The sequence below is a fragment of the Tripterygium wilfordii genome, chromosome 22 (genome assembly GCF_013401445.1).
Source record: "Tripterygium wilfordii isolate XIE 37 chromosome 22, ASM1340144v1, whole genome shotgun sequence".
In the NCBI taxonomy this organism is placed as follows: Eukaryota; Viridiplantae; Streptophyta; class Magnoliopsida; order Celastrales; family Celastraceae; genus Tripterygium; species Tripterygium wilfordii.
In genome coordinates this window covers 11458858-11477208 of record NC_052253.1, presented here as the reverse complement: position 1 = coordinate 11477208, position 18351 = coordinate 11458858, and the positions used below count along the sequence as shown (strand labels likewise).

At 36.8% G+C, this 18351-nt stretch overlaps 4 protein-coding genes across 5 annotated transcripts; 1 reads left to right on the top strand and 3 right to left on the bottom strand.

Annotated features, from left to right (window-relative positions):
- LOC119991815 (serine carboxypeptidase-like 51) lies at positions 1-3308 on the bottom strand. The gene is made up of 13 exons (XM_038838297.1): positions 3080-3308; positions 2868-2962; positions 2598-2705; positions 2261-2501; positions 2098-2141; positions 1963-2030; positions 1755-1860; positions 1464-1648; positions 1312-1381; positions 1061-1111; positions 776-828; positions 527-659; positions 1-216 (listed from the first exon to the last, which is right to left on the bottom strand). The coding sequence occupies exons 1-13, from the start codon at positions 3213-3215 to the stop codon at positions 148-150; spliced, it is 1359 nt and encodes a 452-aa protein (XP_038694225.1). The 5' UTR covers positions 3216-3308; the 3' UTR covers positions 1-147.
- A 909-nt stretch (positions 3309-4217) lies between these two features.
- On the bottom strand, positions 4218-7483 carry LOC119991814 (serine carboxypeptidase-like 51). Its single transcript, XM_038838296.1, has 13 exons — positions 7255-7483; positions 7046-7140; positions 6765-6872; positions 6431-6671; positions 6287-6330; positions 6151-6218; positions 5944-6049; positions 5653-5837; positions 5503-5572; positions 5075-5125; positions 4792-4844; positions 4544-4676; positions 4218-4391 (listed from the first exon to the last, which is right to left on the bottom strand). Exons 1-13 carry the CDS (start codon positions 7466-7468, stop codon positions 4323-4325), a joined length of 1437 nt encoding a protein of 478 aa, XP_038694224.1. The 5' UTR covers positions 7469-7483; the 3' UTR covers positions 4218-4322.
- A 2236-nt stretch (positions 7484-9719) lies between these two features.
- LOC119991816 (serine carboxypeptidase-like 51) lies at positions 9720-17146 on the bottom strand. 2 transcript variants are annotated; one of them, XM_038838299.1, is made up of 14 exons: positions 16974-17146; positions 13051-13125; positions 12842-12936; positions 12607-12714; positions 12105-12345; positions 11960-12003; positions 11680-11747; positions 11488-11593; positions 11155-11363; positions 10985-11054; positions 10502-10552; positions 10360-10412; positions 10144-10276; positions 9720-9890 (listed from the first exon to the last, which is right to left on the bottom strand). In XM_038838299.1, exons 1-14 carry the CDS (start codon positions 17038-17040, stop codon positions 9825-9827), a joined length of 1386 nt encoding a protein of 461 aa, XP_038694227.1. In that variant the 5' UTR covers positions 17041-17146; the 3' UTR covers positions 9720-9824. The 2 variants fall into 2 exon arrangements, with proteins under 2 accessions (XP_038694227.1, XP_038694226.1); XM_038838298.1 differs by lacking the exon at positions 16974-17146 and having other exon boundaries at positions 13051-13183.
- Positions 15867-17157, top strand: LOC119991817 (uncharacterized protein At3g50808-like). The gene is made up of 3 exons (XM_038838300.1): positions 15867-16034; positions 16121-16342; positions 16747-17157. Exons 1-3 carry the CDS (start codon positions 15954-15956, stop codon positions 16975-16977), a joined length of 534 nt encoding a protein of 177 aa, XP_038694228.1. The 5' UTR covers positions 15867-15953; the 3' UTR covers positions 16978-17157.
- The last annotated feature ends 1194 nt before the right edge of the window (positions 17158-18351 follow it).

The following is an 18351-nucleotide window of genomic DNA, read 5'->3' as shown; positions in this document are numbered from 1 at the left end:
TTGTTGGATTTGAGTACTTTATTATGCAATAGAAAATATTAAAGCTTGGCTGACAATGAAAAATTGGTAATGCAGAATGATTTAGTGTATTTTGATCTTAATCAAGTCATTATTATCGCTTCCGAAATCCACAGGATCTTCACCCAATCACCCAGCAGGAGACTGTGTGATTGCAACCGCCATGGCTAATGCAATGCAGGGTTGATCCGATGGCACCTGCAAAACCAACCCATAAAGAAAACAATGGCAGATGAGTGAAATTTTTTGAAGTCAGCACCTGTTCGATCTTCCATGTCGATGTCAGGCTCATCAGGCTATGTGCTACAATTTTAATTACAGACGTTCCATTGTTTACCAATGTGGGATCTGTAATAGTCACTGCAGTGACTTCCATTGCAGGTATGCAGGGATTCTCCCACACCGATTAATACGAAAAAATGACAAACTGTGGACGTGGACATGCACATGCAGCTATGATGAGATTGAAAAAGATTGTTTTGTTGCAATGTGCAAGTTTTTGACTTACAAAGTGGCCTGCTCCAAGAATCCAATAAAAATGTAGATTTTTATAAGACTTGGTGAATCCTTTCGTAATCTTCTCTTCCCCACAAAACAGTGGAGTCCTGTCCATACTCAAAAAGCTTTGAAGCCCTTCCCACCTAAAAACACACACAACTTCAGATATATAAATACACTCTTTTTCTTCTAATTGCTTGGTATGAATCTGCGTCAAAAAAGAAAAGGAAGCTCAAACCTAAACAGTTAAGACTCTTACTTGAGTTTCTTAATCCAAGCTTCAGTCCCCCTTGTTGAACAAAGAAGGTCAAGCTACAATAAATACAGAGACAATTCATTATATGTAAAGGTCAATTTTTGACAGCAATCTGATTATGCAAGTAAAATTCTTATTCAACCAGAGTCCCTTAAAACAACAAGTATTTCTAATTTTTCACTAAGTGGCTGAGTTCTCCAGTGGAAAAGGATCCAAGTATTTAAAGGACTGTCCATTACATATGGTGATAGTAATTAATACTGATTGAAAAGGATCCAAGAGACATACTTGGCCACTGTACACAGTCACATTGACCCCCTTCTTTAGGAGCTCATCAACCTGCATTTAATAGATACGAAAAATATGCTAAATTAAGATTGAAGATGGAACCATCCATGGATGAATTCTTCTAGTCTGAGAATCGAAATTCAACATGACCTTCTGTCTCATTATCTTAGGTGGATTTGATTAATGAAAGTTATGAAACCCAAAAACTATATCTACCTTCCAACTACGGCAATCCTAATCAACTTCATTACCTCATTAATCCTTGGTCTCATAAAATCTCCAGCCAACATCGAGTCAACATCAACAGCCTTCCTTACCCATCTGAAAAGACAAAGACAATTATCATTCATATTCTAATCAGAGATCAAAGATTAATTGAACTCTTTTTATTATTGGAACTCACATAACATTAGCGGGGATTATCTTAAGCTTCTTCCTAATTTCACCATTCATCACGATAACTATATCTTCGGGGCCTATGGAACTCAGGTATCTAGAGTATTTATTCATTGCAATTCCTGTAGATAATCCTCGTTCTATTGGAAACAACAGGTCCATTGAGGAATCCAGAAGAAAATTGTAAAAATCCTGCAAAAGTATCCAGAAAAACAACTAAATTTAGTAACTGAGTTTCAGCTACACCCATCGATGATATCAAGAAGAAAAAAGACTGTGATACAGGAAAAAACCATACCACATAGTCGCTGCTAGATCTAATCACCCCAGTAAGTTCATTCCAAGAATTCTTTGCATCAAGATAACGACCTTCGCTGATTTGCTGATTAATTTGCTGAGCTAGGCTGTTTTTTGCAAACAGAGGTTTCTTTTCTATTAGATGAATATGATTTTTAAACATGTGGTATGATTATAGTTTACTATGTTCAACAAGTGTAAATAAGGACCTATTCGATTTCTTTAAACCATTCTCGTCAAGCCGCGAAACATCTTCGAGAAGGGGACCCCAAGATAGCTGTATTCAGGCTCTGAATTAGAACACTAATTCTCGAGACTATAAATCATATTTTAACCCAACATACCACAAAATCTGCAGGGGAAATCCAACTATCGCCCAATGCCACTCCTAATACCAGAGAAAAATTAAGAAATTTCAACCTAGGTAGTAATCTCAAACAAATGTATAGAATTCCATTGCTTTTAAGTTCATTTCACATTCCTTAGAACTTCTAGTTAAGCAATTACCTCCAAGATTAAGCTTTAACTTGCCAGCTTCAATGGCTTTCAGGGCCGCTAATCCAAGGGTGACTGCAAACTTTCCTCCGTAAGACTCTGCTACAACGTACAAAGGACTCTTTTGCAGGCTCTCATTTCTGTTGAATATCTCCTCCAACAATTTAGTCATATCAATTGCTGCCTCTTCCTCAGTTTTCACAAGCAGCTTTGTGTCCTCCACGTAACTGAATCCAGTTCCAACTGGATTATCCTAAATTAGGCCAAAAACCCAACAATACCCACAATTTGACTTCTCCTCGACATGGAAAAAAAGAGATTAGAAAGAAAGAAGAGGTCATTAACATACAACAAACAAGAGATCAGCTTTTTGCAACCAAGTTGAATTCCTTGGCTTTAAGTTGTCATCCAGAGGCCCAATTTCCTGAAAATCCCCACAACCAATACCTGACGTGCCCTGTGTTTTGTCAAAAGAAAAAAAAAGAAGGCGGCAAGGAAACAACATTAACTTTATGTGCTTATAATGAATCGTAAAGTGCTTTAATATCTGGGTTTCATTTGTGGAAGATGAAGAGAATCACTACTTGATGTTTTTCATCCACAAAAATTTAGTACTTACAGGTCCACCCTGCAACCAGAGAACGATTGGCCAGGGTTTGGTGGGTTCTTCAACTCTGTAAGGACTTCTATAGAACCACCAAAACAAATGCGCTTCTGCAAGCAAACAAATTCACAGAACACAAAAGACTAAAGGCAATACATTTCAACCAAAAATATTCAATAGATCTAAGAAATGCAAATTGGGTTTTTATAAACGAAGAAAAGTCTTACTGGGTCTAACTTCGACATAACCCCACTCCTCCAATCCATCCTCGGTTCTCCCAGTTCTTCTGCTGGATGTTCCTCCATTACACAGAAAGACAAAGATAAGAAGAGACAGAACAAAAAATACACGGAACGCCTCCATCCAAAAAAGACACTTCCACAGAACGAACAAGCCACTCAGTGAAGAGGAGTGAGTGTATAAATTTCTTCACTCGGTACTTTTGGTATGGTAGGCTGCGTTTTAAATAGAACTAAAGTGGACCCAGCGTCCCAGCCATATTTAGTCTTGTGAAAAGCATGGTCGGCTAGCTAAAATATGTCCGACGTTGCACCACACAGCCACACTAGCTACGTATACGAATTTACGAACACACATGAATTTGGTAACAGTTCCATGATGTTTGGATTGGAGAGGGGGATTGGTATGGTGTAATAAATGAGTGAATCCCACTCTACTCTCTTTATTTATCCATATTTATAATTCCTTAAATTAGATGTCTATAAGGAAATAGAAAATATTTAATTCAATTTCTATATTTGTCGTTTCTTTTTGAAAATCTGAGACCTAATAAAAAGATATAGGGACGGAATATATATAAGTAAATAACTCTTTTTCTTTTTCTTTTTTGTTTTATCATCTTCATTCATCAACTCGGAAACTTTGCCTTCTTTCCGAGTAAATGTGAACATGTCTTCTAAGTATCCAAGTAAGACTAAGGGTCTATGACTCCTATTCAAGTAGATTGAGTAAGGGTGGTACTCCTCACATACTCAGACTCTTTCCTTGCAGTGGCAGATCTATTATTTCACTGGGGCCAGGTGAAATACAATATATGTATATATATACACCATACCACAATGCATGCATTTAGAGGCTGTGTGGTTGCATAATGACACAAATAAAGTGTCTGTCTTTTTTGTTGGACTCAAAAGAATATGTGATTTTCTTTTGACAACTAATTATTTATATTAATAAAAACAATGCATACAACATATGTAGCAGTAAGAACCACAAGTAGTTTAAATGACACTTATGTGTGTGGTATCTCACAGAAGTCTCGAGTTCGAGTCTTCCCCATCCGGCCATCCCCCTTCTCGAGACTCCCCATCCCCTTCCCTTGCACTCAAAAAAAAAAAGAAAAAGAAACAAACAGGTGTAGCAACCCATACATGATGAAATTGATGATAGAGAATGATTTATTTGATCTTAATCTAGTCATTATTATTGTTTCCGAAATTAACATGATCTTCACGCAGCAGGAGACTGTGTGATTGCAACCACCATATCTAATGAAATGCAGGGTTGATCCACTGGCACCTGTAAAACCAAACCATTAAGAAAACAATGGCACCTGTTAGATCTACCATGTCCATGTCAGGCTCAGACTATGTGGAAGCTCTGTACCATCCTGAGTTTCTCACACACCGATTAATACCAAAAAAATGACCAAGTGCCAGTTTTTGACTTACAAAGTGGCCTGCTCCAAGAATCCAATAAAAGTGTAGATTTTTATATGACTTGGTGAATCCTTTTGTAATCATCTCCTCCCCACAATACAGAGGAGTCCTGTCCATACTCAAAAAGCTTTGAAGCCCTTCCCACCTAAAAAAAACATAGAACTTCTGATATAAAATACACTCTTTTTCTTCTAATTGCTTGGTATGAATTTGTGTCAAAAAAGAAAAGGAAGCTCAAACCTATACAGTTAGACTCTTACTTGAGTTTCTTAATCCAAGCTTCAGTCCCCCTTGTCGAAGAAGTAAGGTCAAGCTACAACAAATACAGAGAAACAATTCATTATATGTAAAGTTCAATGTGATAGCGATCCAATTATGCAAGTAAAATTATTATTTCAACCAGTCCCTTAAAACAACAAGTATTTTTAATTTTTTACTAAGTGGCTGAGTTCTCCAGTGGAAAAGGATCCAAGTATTTAAGGGCCTGTCCAGTACATATGGTGTCAGTAATTAATACTGGTTGAAAAGATACAAGAGACATACTTGCCCATTGTACACTGCCACATTGACCCCCTTCTGTAGGAGCTCGTCAACCTGCATTCAATAGATACGTAAATAAGCTAAATGCCTAAATTAAGATGGAAGATGGAACCACCCATGGATGAATTCTTCTCGTCAGAGAATCGGAATTCGACTCTCCATATATGTGTGTGTGTGTGTGTGTATTATACATATAAACTATGTGACTTGCCAAGCCAAAATACTTGAGGAAATCCAAATGCTCAGAATTTACATGGACTAAAGACATCAACGAAAAAAAATCTACGATAAGTTCGTTTAATATCTGCACATGACCTTCTGTCTCATTATCTTGGGTGGACTTGATTAATGAAACCCAAAAACTATATCTACCTTCCAACTACACACATTCACAAAATATTTGAATTGGTAATCCTAATCAGCTTCATTACCTCATTAATCCTTGATCTCATAAAGTCTCCAGCCAACACTGAGTTAACATCAAGAGCCTTCCTTACCCATCTGAAGAGACAGACAATTATCATTCAGATTCTAATCATAGATCAAAGATTAATTGAACTCTTTTTATTATTGGAACTCACATAACACTAGAGGGGATTATCTTAAGCTTCTTCCTAATTTCACCATTCATCAAGTTAACTATATCTTCGGGGCTAACAGAACTCAGGTATCTAGAGTATCTATTCATCGCAATTCTTGTAGATAATCCTCGTTCTACTGGAAACAACGGGTCCATTGACGAATCCAGAAGAAAATTGTAAAAATCCTGCAAAAGTATCCAGAAAAAAACAACTGACTTTAGTAATTGAATTTCAGCTACACCCATCGATGATATCAGGAAGAAAACACTGTGATAAAGAAAAAAACCATACCACATAGTCACTGCTAGATCTAATCACTGCAATAAGTTCATTCCAAGAATTCCTTGCATCAAGATAACGACCTTCGCTGATTTGCTGATTAATTTGCTGAGCCATGCTGTTTTTGCAAACAGAGGTTTCTTTTCTATTAGATGAATATGAATTTTAAACAAATTGTATGATTATAGACTAATATGCTCGAGAAGTGTAAATAAGGACCTATTCGATTTCTTTAAACCATTATTGTCAAGCCGCGAAACATCTTTGAGGAGGGGACCCCAAGATAACTGCATTCAGATTCCAAATTAGAACACTAATTCTCGAGAATATAACTCATATTTTTAACCCAACGTACCACCAAATCTCCAGGGGAAATCAGACTATTGCCCAATGCCACTCCTAATACAAGAGAAAAATTAAGAATGTCAACCGAATGTATAGAATTCCATTACTTTTAAGTTCATTTCACATTCCTTAGAACTTCTAGTTAAGCAATTACCTCCAAGTTTAAGCTCTAACTTGCCAGCTTCAATGGCTTTCAGGGCCGCTAATCCAAGAGTGACTGCAAACTTTCCTCCGTAAGACTCTGCTACAATATGCAAAGGACTCTTTTGTAGGCTCTCATTTCTGTTGAATATCTCCTCTAACAATTTAGTCATATCAATTGCAGCCTCTTCCTCAGTTTTCACGAGCAGCTCTGTGTCCTCCACATAGCTGTATCCAGTTCCAACTGGACTATCCTAAATTAGACCAAAACCCAACAATACTCCCAATTTGAATTCTCTTCGACAAGGAAAAATGGATTAAAAAGAAAGAAGAGGTCATTAACATACAACAAACAAGAGATCAGCTTTTTGCAACCAAGTTGAATTCCTTGGCTTTAAGTTGACATCCAGGGGCCCAATTTCCAGAAAATCCCCACAACCAATACCTGACGTGCCCTGTGTTTCGTCAAAAGAAAAAAAAAAGGAAAGAAAGAAAGAAAGGAAACAACATTAACTTTATGTGCTTATAATGAATCGTAAAGTGCTTTAATATCTAGGTTTCATTTGTGGAAGATGAAGAGAGTCACTAGCTACTTGATGTTTTTCATACACAAAAATTTAGCACTTACAGGTCCACCCTGCAACCAGAGAACGATTGGCCAGGGTTTGGGGGGTTCTTCAACTCTGTAAGGACTTCTATAGAACCACCAAAACAAATGCGCTTCTGCAAGCAAACAAATTCACAGAACACAAAAGACTAAAAACAATACATTTCAACCAAAATTCAATAGATCTAAGAATTGCAAATTGGGTTCTTATAAACGAAGAAAAGTCTTACTGGGTCTAACTTCGACATAACCCCACTCCTCCAATCCATCCTCGGTTCTCCCAGTTCTTCTGCTGGATGTTCCTCCATTACACGGAAAGACAAAGAAAAGAAGAGACAGAACAAAAAATACACGGAACGCCTCCATCCAAAAAGACACTTTCAGAGAACGAACAAGCCACTCAGTGAAGAGGAGTGAGTGTATTTCACTCGGTACTTTTGACATACTAGGTCGCGTATTAAAGATGATGACTATTTACCTCGCTTATCCAACTAAATATATCCCATTCTAAAGTGGACGCTGTGTCCCATCCAAAATATCTCCGACGTTGCCCGACACTAGCTACGTATATTAATAAAACAATGGATACAATGAAGTAAAGACCAACAAATTTACTCAACAAAGGGGAGAGAAAGACACAGGGAATCCAAAATACCAAATAGAGTTGCTGCCCTTTTCGCTCGATAGGTCACCGAAAATTGGGTTTGAACATATCAAATGGAAGAAACTCTAGTTGACAGATTGTATAGATTGAGACCATTTCAGGGTCAAACACACGTAATCTAGTTCCATTGGAGAAAGGAATAGAAACCTGAGGTTGCACCGCTCCTCCTCTTTCTTTAGGGCGGGCTTGGATAGTTGGATTGATGGGTCTGCTAGTGGTTGTATTGATGTTTTAGAGAGTTAAGTGAGTAGGGTTAAGGAGGGAGGAGTAACTTCAACTTATTTTGTAAAACATGTTCCTCAATCCTCATAGATAATCACATATTATAGAACAATAAAGAGAATCAATAGAAAAGATAGAAGAAGAACACAAAGATTTATAAAGTTTGATAATATACCTACGTCTTCGGGGTTTGCAATTGTTTTCAGAAATTGCTTAATACATTCGGCTAGGGTTCTCAACCCTTATATATCAACTACCTAGGTACCCAAAAAATACCTCATACAAAAATAATCAATCCACACCAGTAATACTTTTCTCAGACCTTTTAGATATTAGATAATACTTCTAATATGAACCATTATTTAACAACTTGGAGATTAAAATTTGATTTTAAATGTGACTTATGTGAAATCTTTGTTATTTTTTAACCACTACGATCAACAATTAACCACTACGATCAACAATTCCATGAACTGGATTGTAGGAGAGACAGTTAAGTAAGGTAAACGAGAGGGAAGTTTTTCCTTACTTAACTCTCCAACCCTACATTTATAATCTCTCAATTTGAGGGATTTGTGAGGTGATAGAAAAGTTTGATCATTATTTTCAAAATTATCCATAAAATTTTTCACTCATTCCAATTTTAATAAGAGTGTTTTTGTAACTAACACTCAACAACTCCCATAAATCACTCTACTCTGCATTTTTCAATTCAAACAAAACCTTAGTATTCAGAAGTTTGTGGTGTTGTCTTAGAGTGTGTTTGGATTGAGGGATTTGGGGGGAGGGGAGGGGAAGGGAGGGGAGGGAAGAGAGGGGAAGGGCGACTATTTTTCTCTCCCCCATGTTTGGGTAGATAAAAAAAAAGAAGGAACGAAAATTTGTTTAATTTACTAATTTATCCTTATTTTTATGTTAAACTATTATGTACAAGGGTAAAATAGATATTTTACTTACAAATGGCTTAATTAGTAATCCCTTCCCTCCAAATGACTCCATTTTGGAGAGAAAGAATTTTGACAAAATTTAATGAAATCTTCCTCCCAAATCTCCTCAAATCCCTCCCCTTAATTTTTAATAAACTATCCAAACAAGGGAATTGGAAGGAAACTCTATTTCCCTTCCTTTCTCTTCCCTCCAAATCTCTCAATCCAAACACACTCTTAGGACCAACGACCAGTGAGGTGGTTGGTTGAGATTTGATATTTATGACAGCAATGAGGCCCACTTAAGGTGAGCCTATCAATATGTGGCCCATATGACCTAAAATAGGCCCACAAATCATGTAATGGTCTGGCACATGGTTTCGTCAAGTGGGCATGAGAAGTCCAGTTGGCCTTATTCATCTGTCCTGATCGGTCGAGAAAGTATTTCATTTTACTTTCATTTTTGTTCCAATTAAAAAAAGAATCAGAGGAACCAAAACAACTCAAATCTGATACTATTTCACAAGACAATGAGAATATATCCATTTGCCTGTACATATCTTTGTAACTTTAACTCTGTTGAATGTTTGGTGATCACTTATGTGCAATTTCTCATCAATATTGTTCGTTTGGGGCCGAAGGTCCGCACGACTTTATTATTCTTGAGTCGTCGTCATTGATTCCTAAGCCCATAAAACGCTTTGGTTGTGTGAGAAGGGCTCAGTTGGGTTACGTCAATTCGATGTGGGATTACAAGTCTTGTAACACCATACAATTACCAGGCCCAGACCCTGAAGACTGCCTTTAGTGGTTAATCTTCAATTGTTGTTTACAATTGCAAATAAAATGGTGATGAGAAAAGAGTATGGAAGCTAATATTTCTTGTAAAACAACCAGCCGTAACTGTGCGTACATATGCTGTGCTCTATATAGTCAAACACTCAAGACTCTATTGCTTGTAAAAATTAATATCATTCTCCCCCTTGTTTTAGGCGAGAGACTGTGTGATTGCACCCACCATGTTCAATGCAATGCAGGGTTGATCCACTGGCACCTGCAAAACCAACGAACATAGAAAACAATGGCAGATGAGTGAAATTTTTTGAAATCAGCACCCTCGTATCCGAGGTCAAGAATTCGATTCTAAGTTGGCGTCATTATTTTTATGTGGTTTGCGCCGTGCCTTCACCAAATTAACCTTTTGGACGGGTTTGCGTAGAACTAGTCCAGTCGGCGTTGGGCTCAATCGGTTAGCAAAAAAAAAAGAAGAGGACTGTTTTGATGAGATGTTGCCAGTTTTGACTTACAAAGTGGCCTGCTCCAAGAATCCAATAAAAGTGTAGGTTTTTGTATGACTTGGTGAATCCTTTTGTAATCTTCTCTTTGCCACAAAACAGGGGAGTCCTTTCCATTTTCAAAAAGCTTTCAAGCCCTTCCCACCTAAGGAAGCACATAATAAAATTAGATATAAAAATCACATTTATTCTTCAAAAAATAATCTATGTCTGCTAGGATAATCTTACTTGAGTTTCTCAATCCAAGCTTCAGTCCCCATGGTTGAACAAATAACATCAAGCTATATAAAACAGACAAACACAGATATTGCATTATGTGAAAACAGAGAGAGGCAGAGAAAAACCAAGAAGAAGAAGAAGGAAGTCATACTTGTCCATTGTACACTGACACACTGACCCCCTTATTTAGGAGCTCATCAACCTGCATTAAATAGATAAAATAAACAAGTGAGTTAAATATTCTTATACTCAAGAGAACATATATGGATATTATGGTGTAAAAGATAAGGAATATGACATAGAAGAAGTAACTTCCAGGAAGCTAGGTTCTTATAACGTAGTGAGCGGGGTCACAAGTCTTTACAGTGTTCTAAATCTCACATGCCGAGAATACTTGAATATGTGAGGTGCAAAATATAATAGGTAAAATCTCCTCTGAACGTGTTTTCCTAGCCAAAGGGCTCTTGAGAAGCAAAACCGTACGGACTAACATGGGCATGCCCAAAACGGATAATGTGTCGAAATGACTCTCATTTTCTTAAGTGGGTTGGATTAATGAAGCCAAACACTAACGTCATTCCAACTAAACATTCACAAAAATATTTGAATTTGCTATGCTAATCAACTTCATTACCTCATTAATTCTTGGTCTCATAAAATCCCCTGCCATTGCTGAGAAAACAAAATTTGCTTGCCCTCCCCATCTGCGAAGACAAAGACAATACTTTAATCAATGATCAAGAACTAGCTTGATTTTTTTTTGTGAATGAAAATAATTGATGGAAAATCAAACAAAGAACTCACGTTACATTAGGTGGGATTATCTTCAGCTTCTTCCTAATTTCACCATCCATCAAGCTATCCAAATCTCCAACCAGACCGGCCCCTCCAGGGAAAGCCCTCAGTGAACTCAAATATCTTGAGTATCTCTTCATCGACATTCCTTGCGATAATTCTGTTGTTGTTACAGACCCTGAACTTTCCCCAGAATTCAGAAGAAAATTGTAAATATCCTGCAAATTATCCACAAAACAATTAACTTCACTTGTGTTTTTTTTTTTAAACAGAGAAGGGGGATTCGAACACTGGTCAGTTGAAATTAAGCAATAATACCACAAACTATGAAAGCAATAATACCACATGGTTGCTGCTTGAGCTAATAACTCCCTCAAGTTTACTCCAAGAATTTGTTGCATCGACGTAACGACCTTTGCTGATTTGCTGCTTAATTTTCCGAGCTAGGCTGTTTGTTCAAGGCTTCTGTCAGATGACTTTCAATGTGACACAAACTATGATCATAATTTTGTATAGGAAGAGTGAAATGTGAACCTATTTGATTTCCTAACACCACTGTTGTCAAGCCGCGACACATCTTTGAGAAGGGGACCCCAAGAAAACTGCATTCAGATTCTAAAACTCATAAACTGATGCTTGAGAGCAAATTATCGAAAATGCAAAGGATCCCAGCTATCCCAAATGCTGAGATAAACGCACATGATCAATATGAAATCGTGTATATCCATCCAAACATTTGGGATAGTTGGAACAAAAAACAATGGATCCGTAAGATTACTGGCAAATTATAACTCATATTTTGAACGCTTCATACCACAAAATCTTCAGGAGAAATCCAACTATCCCCCAATGCTACTCCTAGAAACAAAGAAACATAAAGAATTATAGCACAAGATTTCTCGTATGTCCTAATCAAATCTTATGTTCGCACTCTTGATATTTCTATTTAAAGCAATTACCTCCAAGTTTAAGCTTTAGCTTGCCAGTTTCGATGGCTTTCAGTGCCGATAATCCGAGAGTAATTGCAAACTTTCCTCCATAAGACTCTGCCACAATGTAGAGAGGACTCTTTTGTAAACTCTCGTTTGTGTTGAATAATTCCTCCAACAATTTGGTCAAATCAGTTGCAGCTTCTTCGTCCGTTTTGACAATCAAATTTGAGTCCTCCGCAAAACTGTATCCTGTTCCCACTGGATTATCCTACATTATGCCCAACAAAAAAAAAATCAGATTAACACCAACATAAATTCACAATTTTTTGCCTTCTAGACAGCCCATTAAACCCAAACACGGGCATGCGTAAACCTGCAAGACATATTAGTTGGATCGAGGCTAAGCGCAAACCACTTAGAAATAGCGGCATTAGCTTAGAATTTAACTCCCGACCTCGGGCGTGATAAATTCACAATTTTAGTTCTTAATAACGGAAAAAAAAAACATTGGTGTATTGGGTTGACATACCACAAATAAAAGATCAGCCTTTCGTAACCAAGTTGAATTCCTTGGTTTTAAACTGGTGTCCAGAGGCCCAATTTCCTCAAAATTTCCTATACCAACACCTGATGCACCCTGTTTTTTTTGTTTTTGTCAAAAACAATGAAAGTTGGTAATGAATTACAAAGTTGTTTTAATTTCTGGTTTCTTTCATGGAGGATGAAAAGAATCATAATTTCATCTACAAAATGTAAGTACTTACAGGTCCACCCTGCAACCAGAGGATGATTGGCCAGGGTTTGGAGGGATCTTCAACTCTGTTTGGACTTCTGTATAGCCACCAAAACATGTGTGCTTCTGCAACACAGATTCAAAGACACAAAGATCAAAACAATTTCACCCAAAAACAAACCTTTTAATAAATCTAAGAAATAGAAATTGGGTAATATAAATAAATGCTTAGTTGCTTACTGGGTCTAACTTCAACATAACCCCACTCCTCCAATCCATCTTCGGTACTCTCATGTCTTCTGGCTATTCCTCCATGAGACAGAGCGACACAGAAAAGAAGGGTCAGAATAAAACATACAGGGAAGGTCTCCATCCCAAAAAAACAAAACACAGACACAAAGCCACTTCCACAGAAGAATGAATGAACAAATCATGCAGTAAAGTAGACTCTATTTATAGATATATATATATATATATATATATATATATATACATGCACTAAACACAGAAGAAATCAAACTATTCATTAGGATAGACTGTTAAATAATGAAGAAAAAAACTTAACATCCTTCAGTACCAAAACAAAAAATCAAGCAAAGTGACAATGGCATTGTCATCAAACGTGGCATTTTACGATTTGTCGTCGGAATCAAATGCATAAGAAAGCTTTGTTTAAAGTAAAAAAACTAACGATAATTAGAAAAATTTTAAAAAATTCTGTGCCTGCTCTTTGTTCCGTTTGTTGGAATTTTGAATAATTGGTTGTGATTATCTTTCATATGACAAAGAAAGGCTGGCTTGATTTCTTTTAATTCTTTGAGAGCTATGAGAGGAGTGAGTGAATGACAAGGCCAGTTCTAGTCACTTTGGTGGCACCGTAAAGTGGTTTGTAACCCAGCCATGCATTTTAAATCTTTTGCCGTCTGTTTCTCCGCCTCCAAAATATGCCTGCATGCCGACCAAGGCATAGGCATACCTTGTGGCTTGTACCCATAAATTGCCAGGCTAGCTTTGTATGTGGGTCCTGACACATTGAGGCCCATTTATGATAAGGGCAAATGCAATGGAATTTAGGTTGCTGGGCCAACATTTTTATTGGCCCGGTCCCACCTCTATTACACAAAAAGTCAAGTCAGCCACATCAGCAAAACACAAATTTCTATACACTTTTTCTTCCCACACACTTTATCTTTCCACCCAACCCAACAACATTCTATTCCTCCATATTATCCACAACAAAACTACACCAAAACATCAAATATCAATACATCCACATCAGCAAAACACTTATCCCAATATAGCCACATAAGCAAAACACATTTTACAATACAACCACATCAGCAAAAGGCAACATCTTTGTTGGCCCAATACCACTTCACCATTGCATTTGCCCTAAGCCTTGGGAATTGAGATATTGTTCAGTGAACTATTCATGGGCTTTTGTGGGCCTTGGACGGCAGTAATTGATAAAGAGAGAATTGATCCATATCTCATTGTCATCACCATGGACAAAAAAAACTTAAAACTGAAATTTCACTTTAAAATAGTAATTACGATATTGTTTTTTCTAAATAAAGTTAAAAAATTAAGCTAAAAATTAAAAATTAGTACCCTCGATCCCCAGGTTGCTCCATTTGCGCTAGCTTCTTCATCCTCACATAAAGGAATCTACCCAATATTAGTTGATCAAACAAAGGAAGGTTAATTACATGGCGTTTACTTGGAGCATCCACATTTGACATTTCTTTGGGTTATCGTTTTCTTTTTATATATCTATGTATGTATATGTGTTTGCATGTTCAAGAGAAATATTTTAATTTCCATTCACTTTCTTTATTTACAAAATTCTTAGATTTATCATTTATAGGCCAATGCGAGTTTATCTTCATTACATCATTCTAATTAAATATTAAAACAATCTGACATCAACAATTCTAGGAGCTATAATATAAGATTAATACACATTTAGGCTCTCCTAGTACTGTACACACATATATATACACACGAACACTCGTAAATGTATGGGCGTCAATTGTTTTACAGCAGTTAGCCCCACAAGTCAAAAAACCTTTTTCAGTTTTGTTTTTAGGCAAAAAAATCGTGCGTGCTTAAATTTACGGGCGTCAATTGTTTTAGGCCCCACCGGTACTCTCACATAGAGTGATGCCCGTAAAAAAGTTACGGGCGCCTGTATTGAAGCCTTACTATATATATATTATAAAAATCAATATATCAATATGTATGTCAAATTTTTGTTTAATTTATTTTTGGGTGTGTAAATAGTTTTTTTTTTATTAAAATAAAATAATCTGACCCGACAAACAAAGCCTAATCACTGATTTCATTTAGAATGGCTTAGAAAGAGGCAAAGAAGAACCAAAAACCTGTTATAAATACAAATATCTCACATTGGTCAGGTGAGAGTCATCGTGTAATTTATAAATGTGATCTGAATTACTCTTAATAATAGTAGAGGACCCTTTTTAAAGACAAAATCTCTATACATTTGGATTGGACTAAAATTCTTTCTCACATCTTTCTTCTACTTCTCATCCCCTCAATTTCTCCAAAAATATAACAAATATTTTATTATAACTCCAAACAAACCTTCTTTGTTAATCTCTCTCAATCCAACCGTCCAAAAGCCACTTTAACCTAACACCCCTTGATCTGAACCGTTACACTTTAATTATATATATCACATTTTTATTCCTCCCAATTGTCCTTTTGCTCCCCCATTATTGTTATGTTGATGAATTTTATTTTTCTTTAATCCCTCATCTCTCTCTCTCTCTCCCCGCCCCCCACCCTCATCCTCGCCCCCCTCCTCTCGCTCCGTCCGTGGATTCTCCATTAGACCATTATTCAACGTTGATAATGGTACTGCCAGGACACTAAGTGATTGTGCTCTTTTTGTTCCATAAAAAAATTGAATGTCAAGATATATATACATACACTATACACATTGATTTTTATTTATTTTCTTGACCCACTTCGTTTTGTTTTGATTTTCTTTGGCCTGGCTGTAATCCAAACAGGACCAAGTGCAACTGGTGGTGCCACAATGGCTCGAATCTCTGTTGTCAACATCGTTCTTCACCGTTTGCCCTAGACACCAAGATTCACCAAAGAACGAATGCAACATGTATTGCCCTGACTGCAAAAACGGCGCGTTTTGCTGCTTCTGCCGGTCATCGCGACACAAAGATCATCCAGTCATTCAAGTATACGTAGAGTTATTTGACTCTTCAATCTTATTTTTCTTCTTGAACATGCATTTTTCTGATAATTAAATGGGTTATGTGTGCAGATCAGACGGTTGTCGTATCACGATGTGGTTAGGGTTGATGAGATTCAAAAGGTGTTGGACATCACTGGAGTTCAAACTTATGTGATAAACAGTGCGAGAGTTTTGTTTTTGAACGAAAGACCACAACCCAAGAGCAATAGCAGTAAAGGAGTCTCTCATGTCTGCGAAATATGTGGGAGAGGTCTCTTGGATCTCCTCCGTTTCTGTTCTTTGGGATGCAAGGTTAGATTTCGATTCCCCCACATTATTATTATTTTTAATTATATCAAAATGTGCTTTTATAAATATACATATATATGGTTTATATATCTTTTTGTCAATCGATCATCGAAATTGTCTTTAATTAGGGTTTGTTTGATGTGCTTGTTTTCTATGTATTTTTCAGAAAATAACCCCGAAAACACAAAAATAACCCTGAAAACACATTCGTTTGCCAATTTAAAAAAACATGAGAAACAAAAAGTAGCTAAAATCACTTGAGAATAGAAATTTTTTTCTGAAAAATGAAAAATGAAAAATAAAAAATAAAAAACAAATCAAACGGACTCTTAAAATTTGCTAGCTTGTTTTTTTTTCCTCTTAAAATTCACGATCGATGAGCTAGCTTTGTGTTTGAATTTGATTAGTTAGTCGGAATCAAGAAAAGTAAAGGTGGTGCAACCTTTATGTTGAGTGAGAAGAATGTTGAGGAGGAAGGAACGGCTGCGAAGGGAAGAAGAAGAAGATTGTTGTTGACATCATCAAAAGAAGAAGAATTGCGTGAAGAGATAAGGTACTCATCAAGCACGCCTCCTCCAACTCATACCAATTCAAGGAGAAGAAAAGGCATACCTCATAGGGCACCTTTTGGATCCTAATAATAATAATAATAATAATATCGATATGAAAACAGTTTCATATCGATGTAAATAACAGCTCATCTTCCATTCATAGTTGAATGCATATATGATTTCATTAAACGTGCAAAATACATATATACAAGCATATGTATGGTTGTATACTTACTTGCATAGAAGTTATGGTCAAATTAGGCACAATTTTTTTTTCCCTTCTTTGGAATAAATGCTCTTTCCATGCTGTTTGCTGACCTGGGTCATGAAAACTGATGGGTTAGGAATAATTATGTTTTATTAGCTCGCAATGCATGAATGACAACTCTCTGCTTGTGTTTATGTTATTAACATATAATGGAAATGACGTGACAAAATTTGAGAGCAATATATATAAGAGTATTTGCACCAATTTACGTTTAAAAAATAATAATACTCTCTCTCTCTCTCTTGTCTCATCCTCTCTCCTCTACTACTCTCCTACTCAAAACCACTGAATTTACATCCACAGCCATGGAAGTTTAGTTCACTAGCAGCTCGCTATCTTCAACTGTCGACAGCTTTCTGGATGGACTAACTGATGATACCAAAATGACCTCTTCTTAAAATTCGTTACATGTCTTAATTAACACTTGGTGCAAAGGGTGACCCTAGGACGAGCATCCAACAAGACAAGGAGGAGAGCTCCTCGGCAAGACCGAAGAGCCACCCTTGGTGTCTCATCTGAGCACACATGCTCACTATCCCGAAGAGCTACCTATGGTGTGCCATCCGAACACACATATATGCTCATTATTCTAAAGACCAAAAGTTTACAAGAGGACCAAGAGTCGACGAGAGGACAAAGAGTCCCTAAGAGCATACAAATAGGGAGAGAAGAAGAGCACCTCGGCATGATTGAGGAGCCTCCCTTAAAATCCCCACCAAGCATGTATGCTTGGTATGAAGAGCACGCCCACTATCAAGGGCTCATAAATATATCAGTTACAAGTGGAGTAAATGTTGAGTCCACTAACCAACGTTCTCACCCACGATCTGAACAGTTCTCAACAGTTAATGCGAAGAGACCTATGATCTCTCATAACTAACATCTCCAATTTGAGACCCAAGAACCCAATTTGAGAGAGAGAGATTCGTATAAGAGAGGAGAGAGAGGAGAGATGTCAGAAGAGAGAGGTGACAAAAAAAATGATTTTTATTTTAATACCATGTTTTAATTTGAAAAAATTGAGAAGAATGAAAAAAAACAAGTAAGGATATGAGAGAGGTGTGACACATTACATTACACTTTTATATTTTCTCCAACAATCTTATTCTCTACCATTGGATGAGAATCGTATGTAATCATAGATTTTGGAGAATTACAAAGTTTCCTCATCCGATCTACACCTAGACTAGACT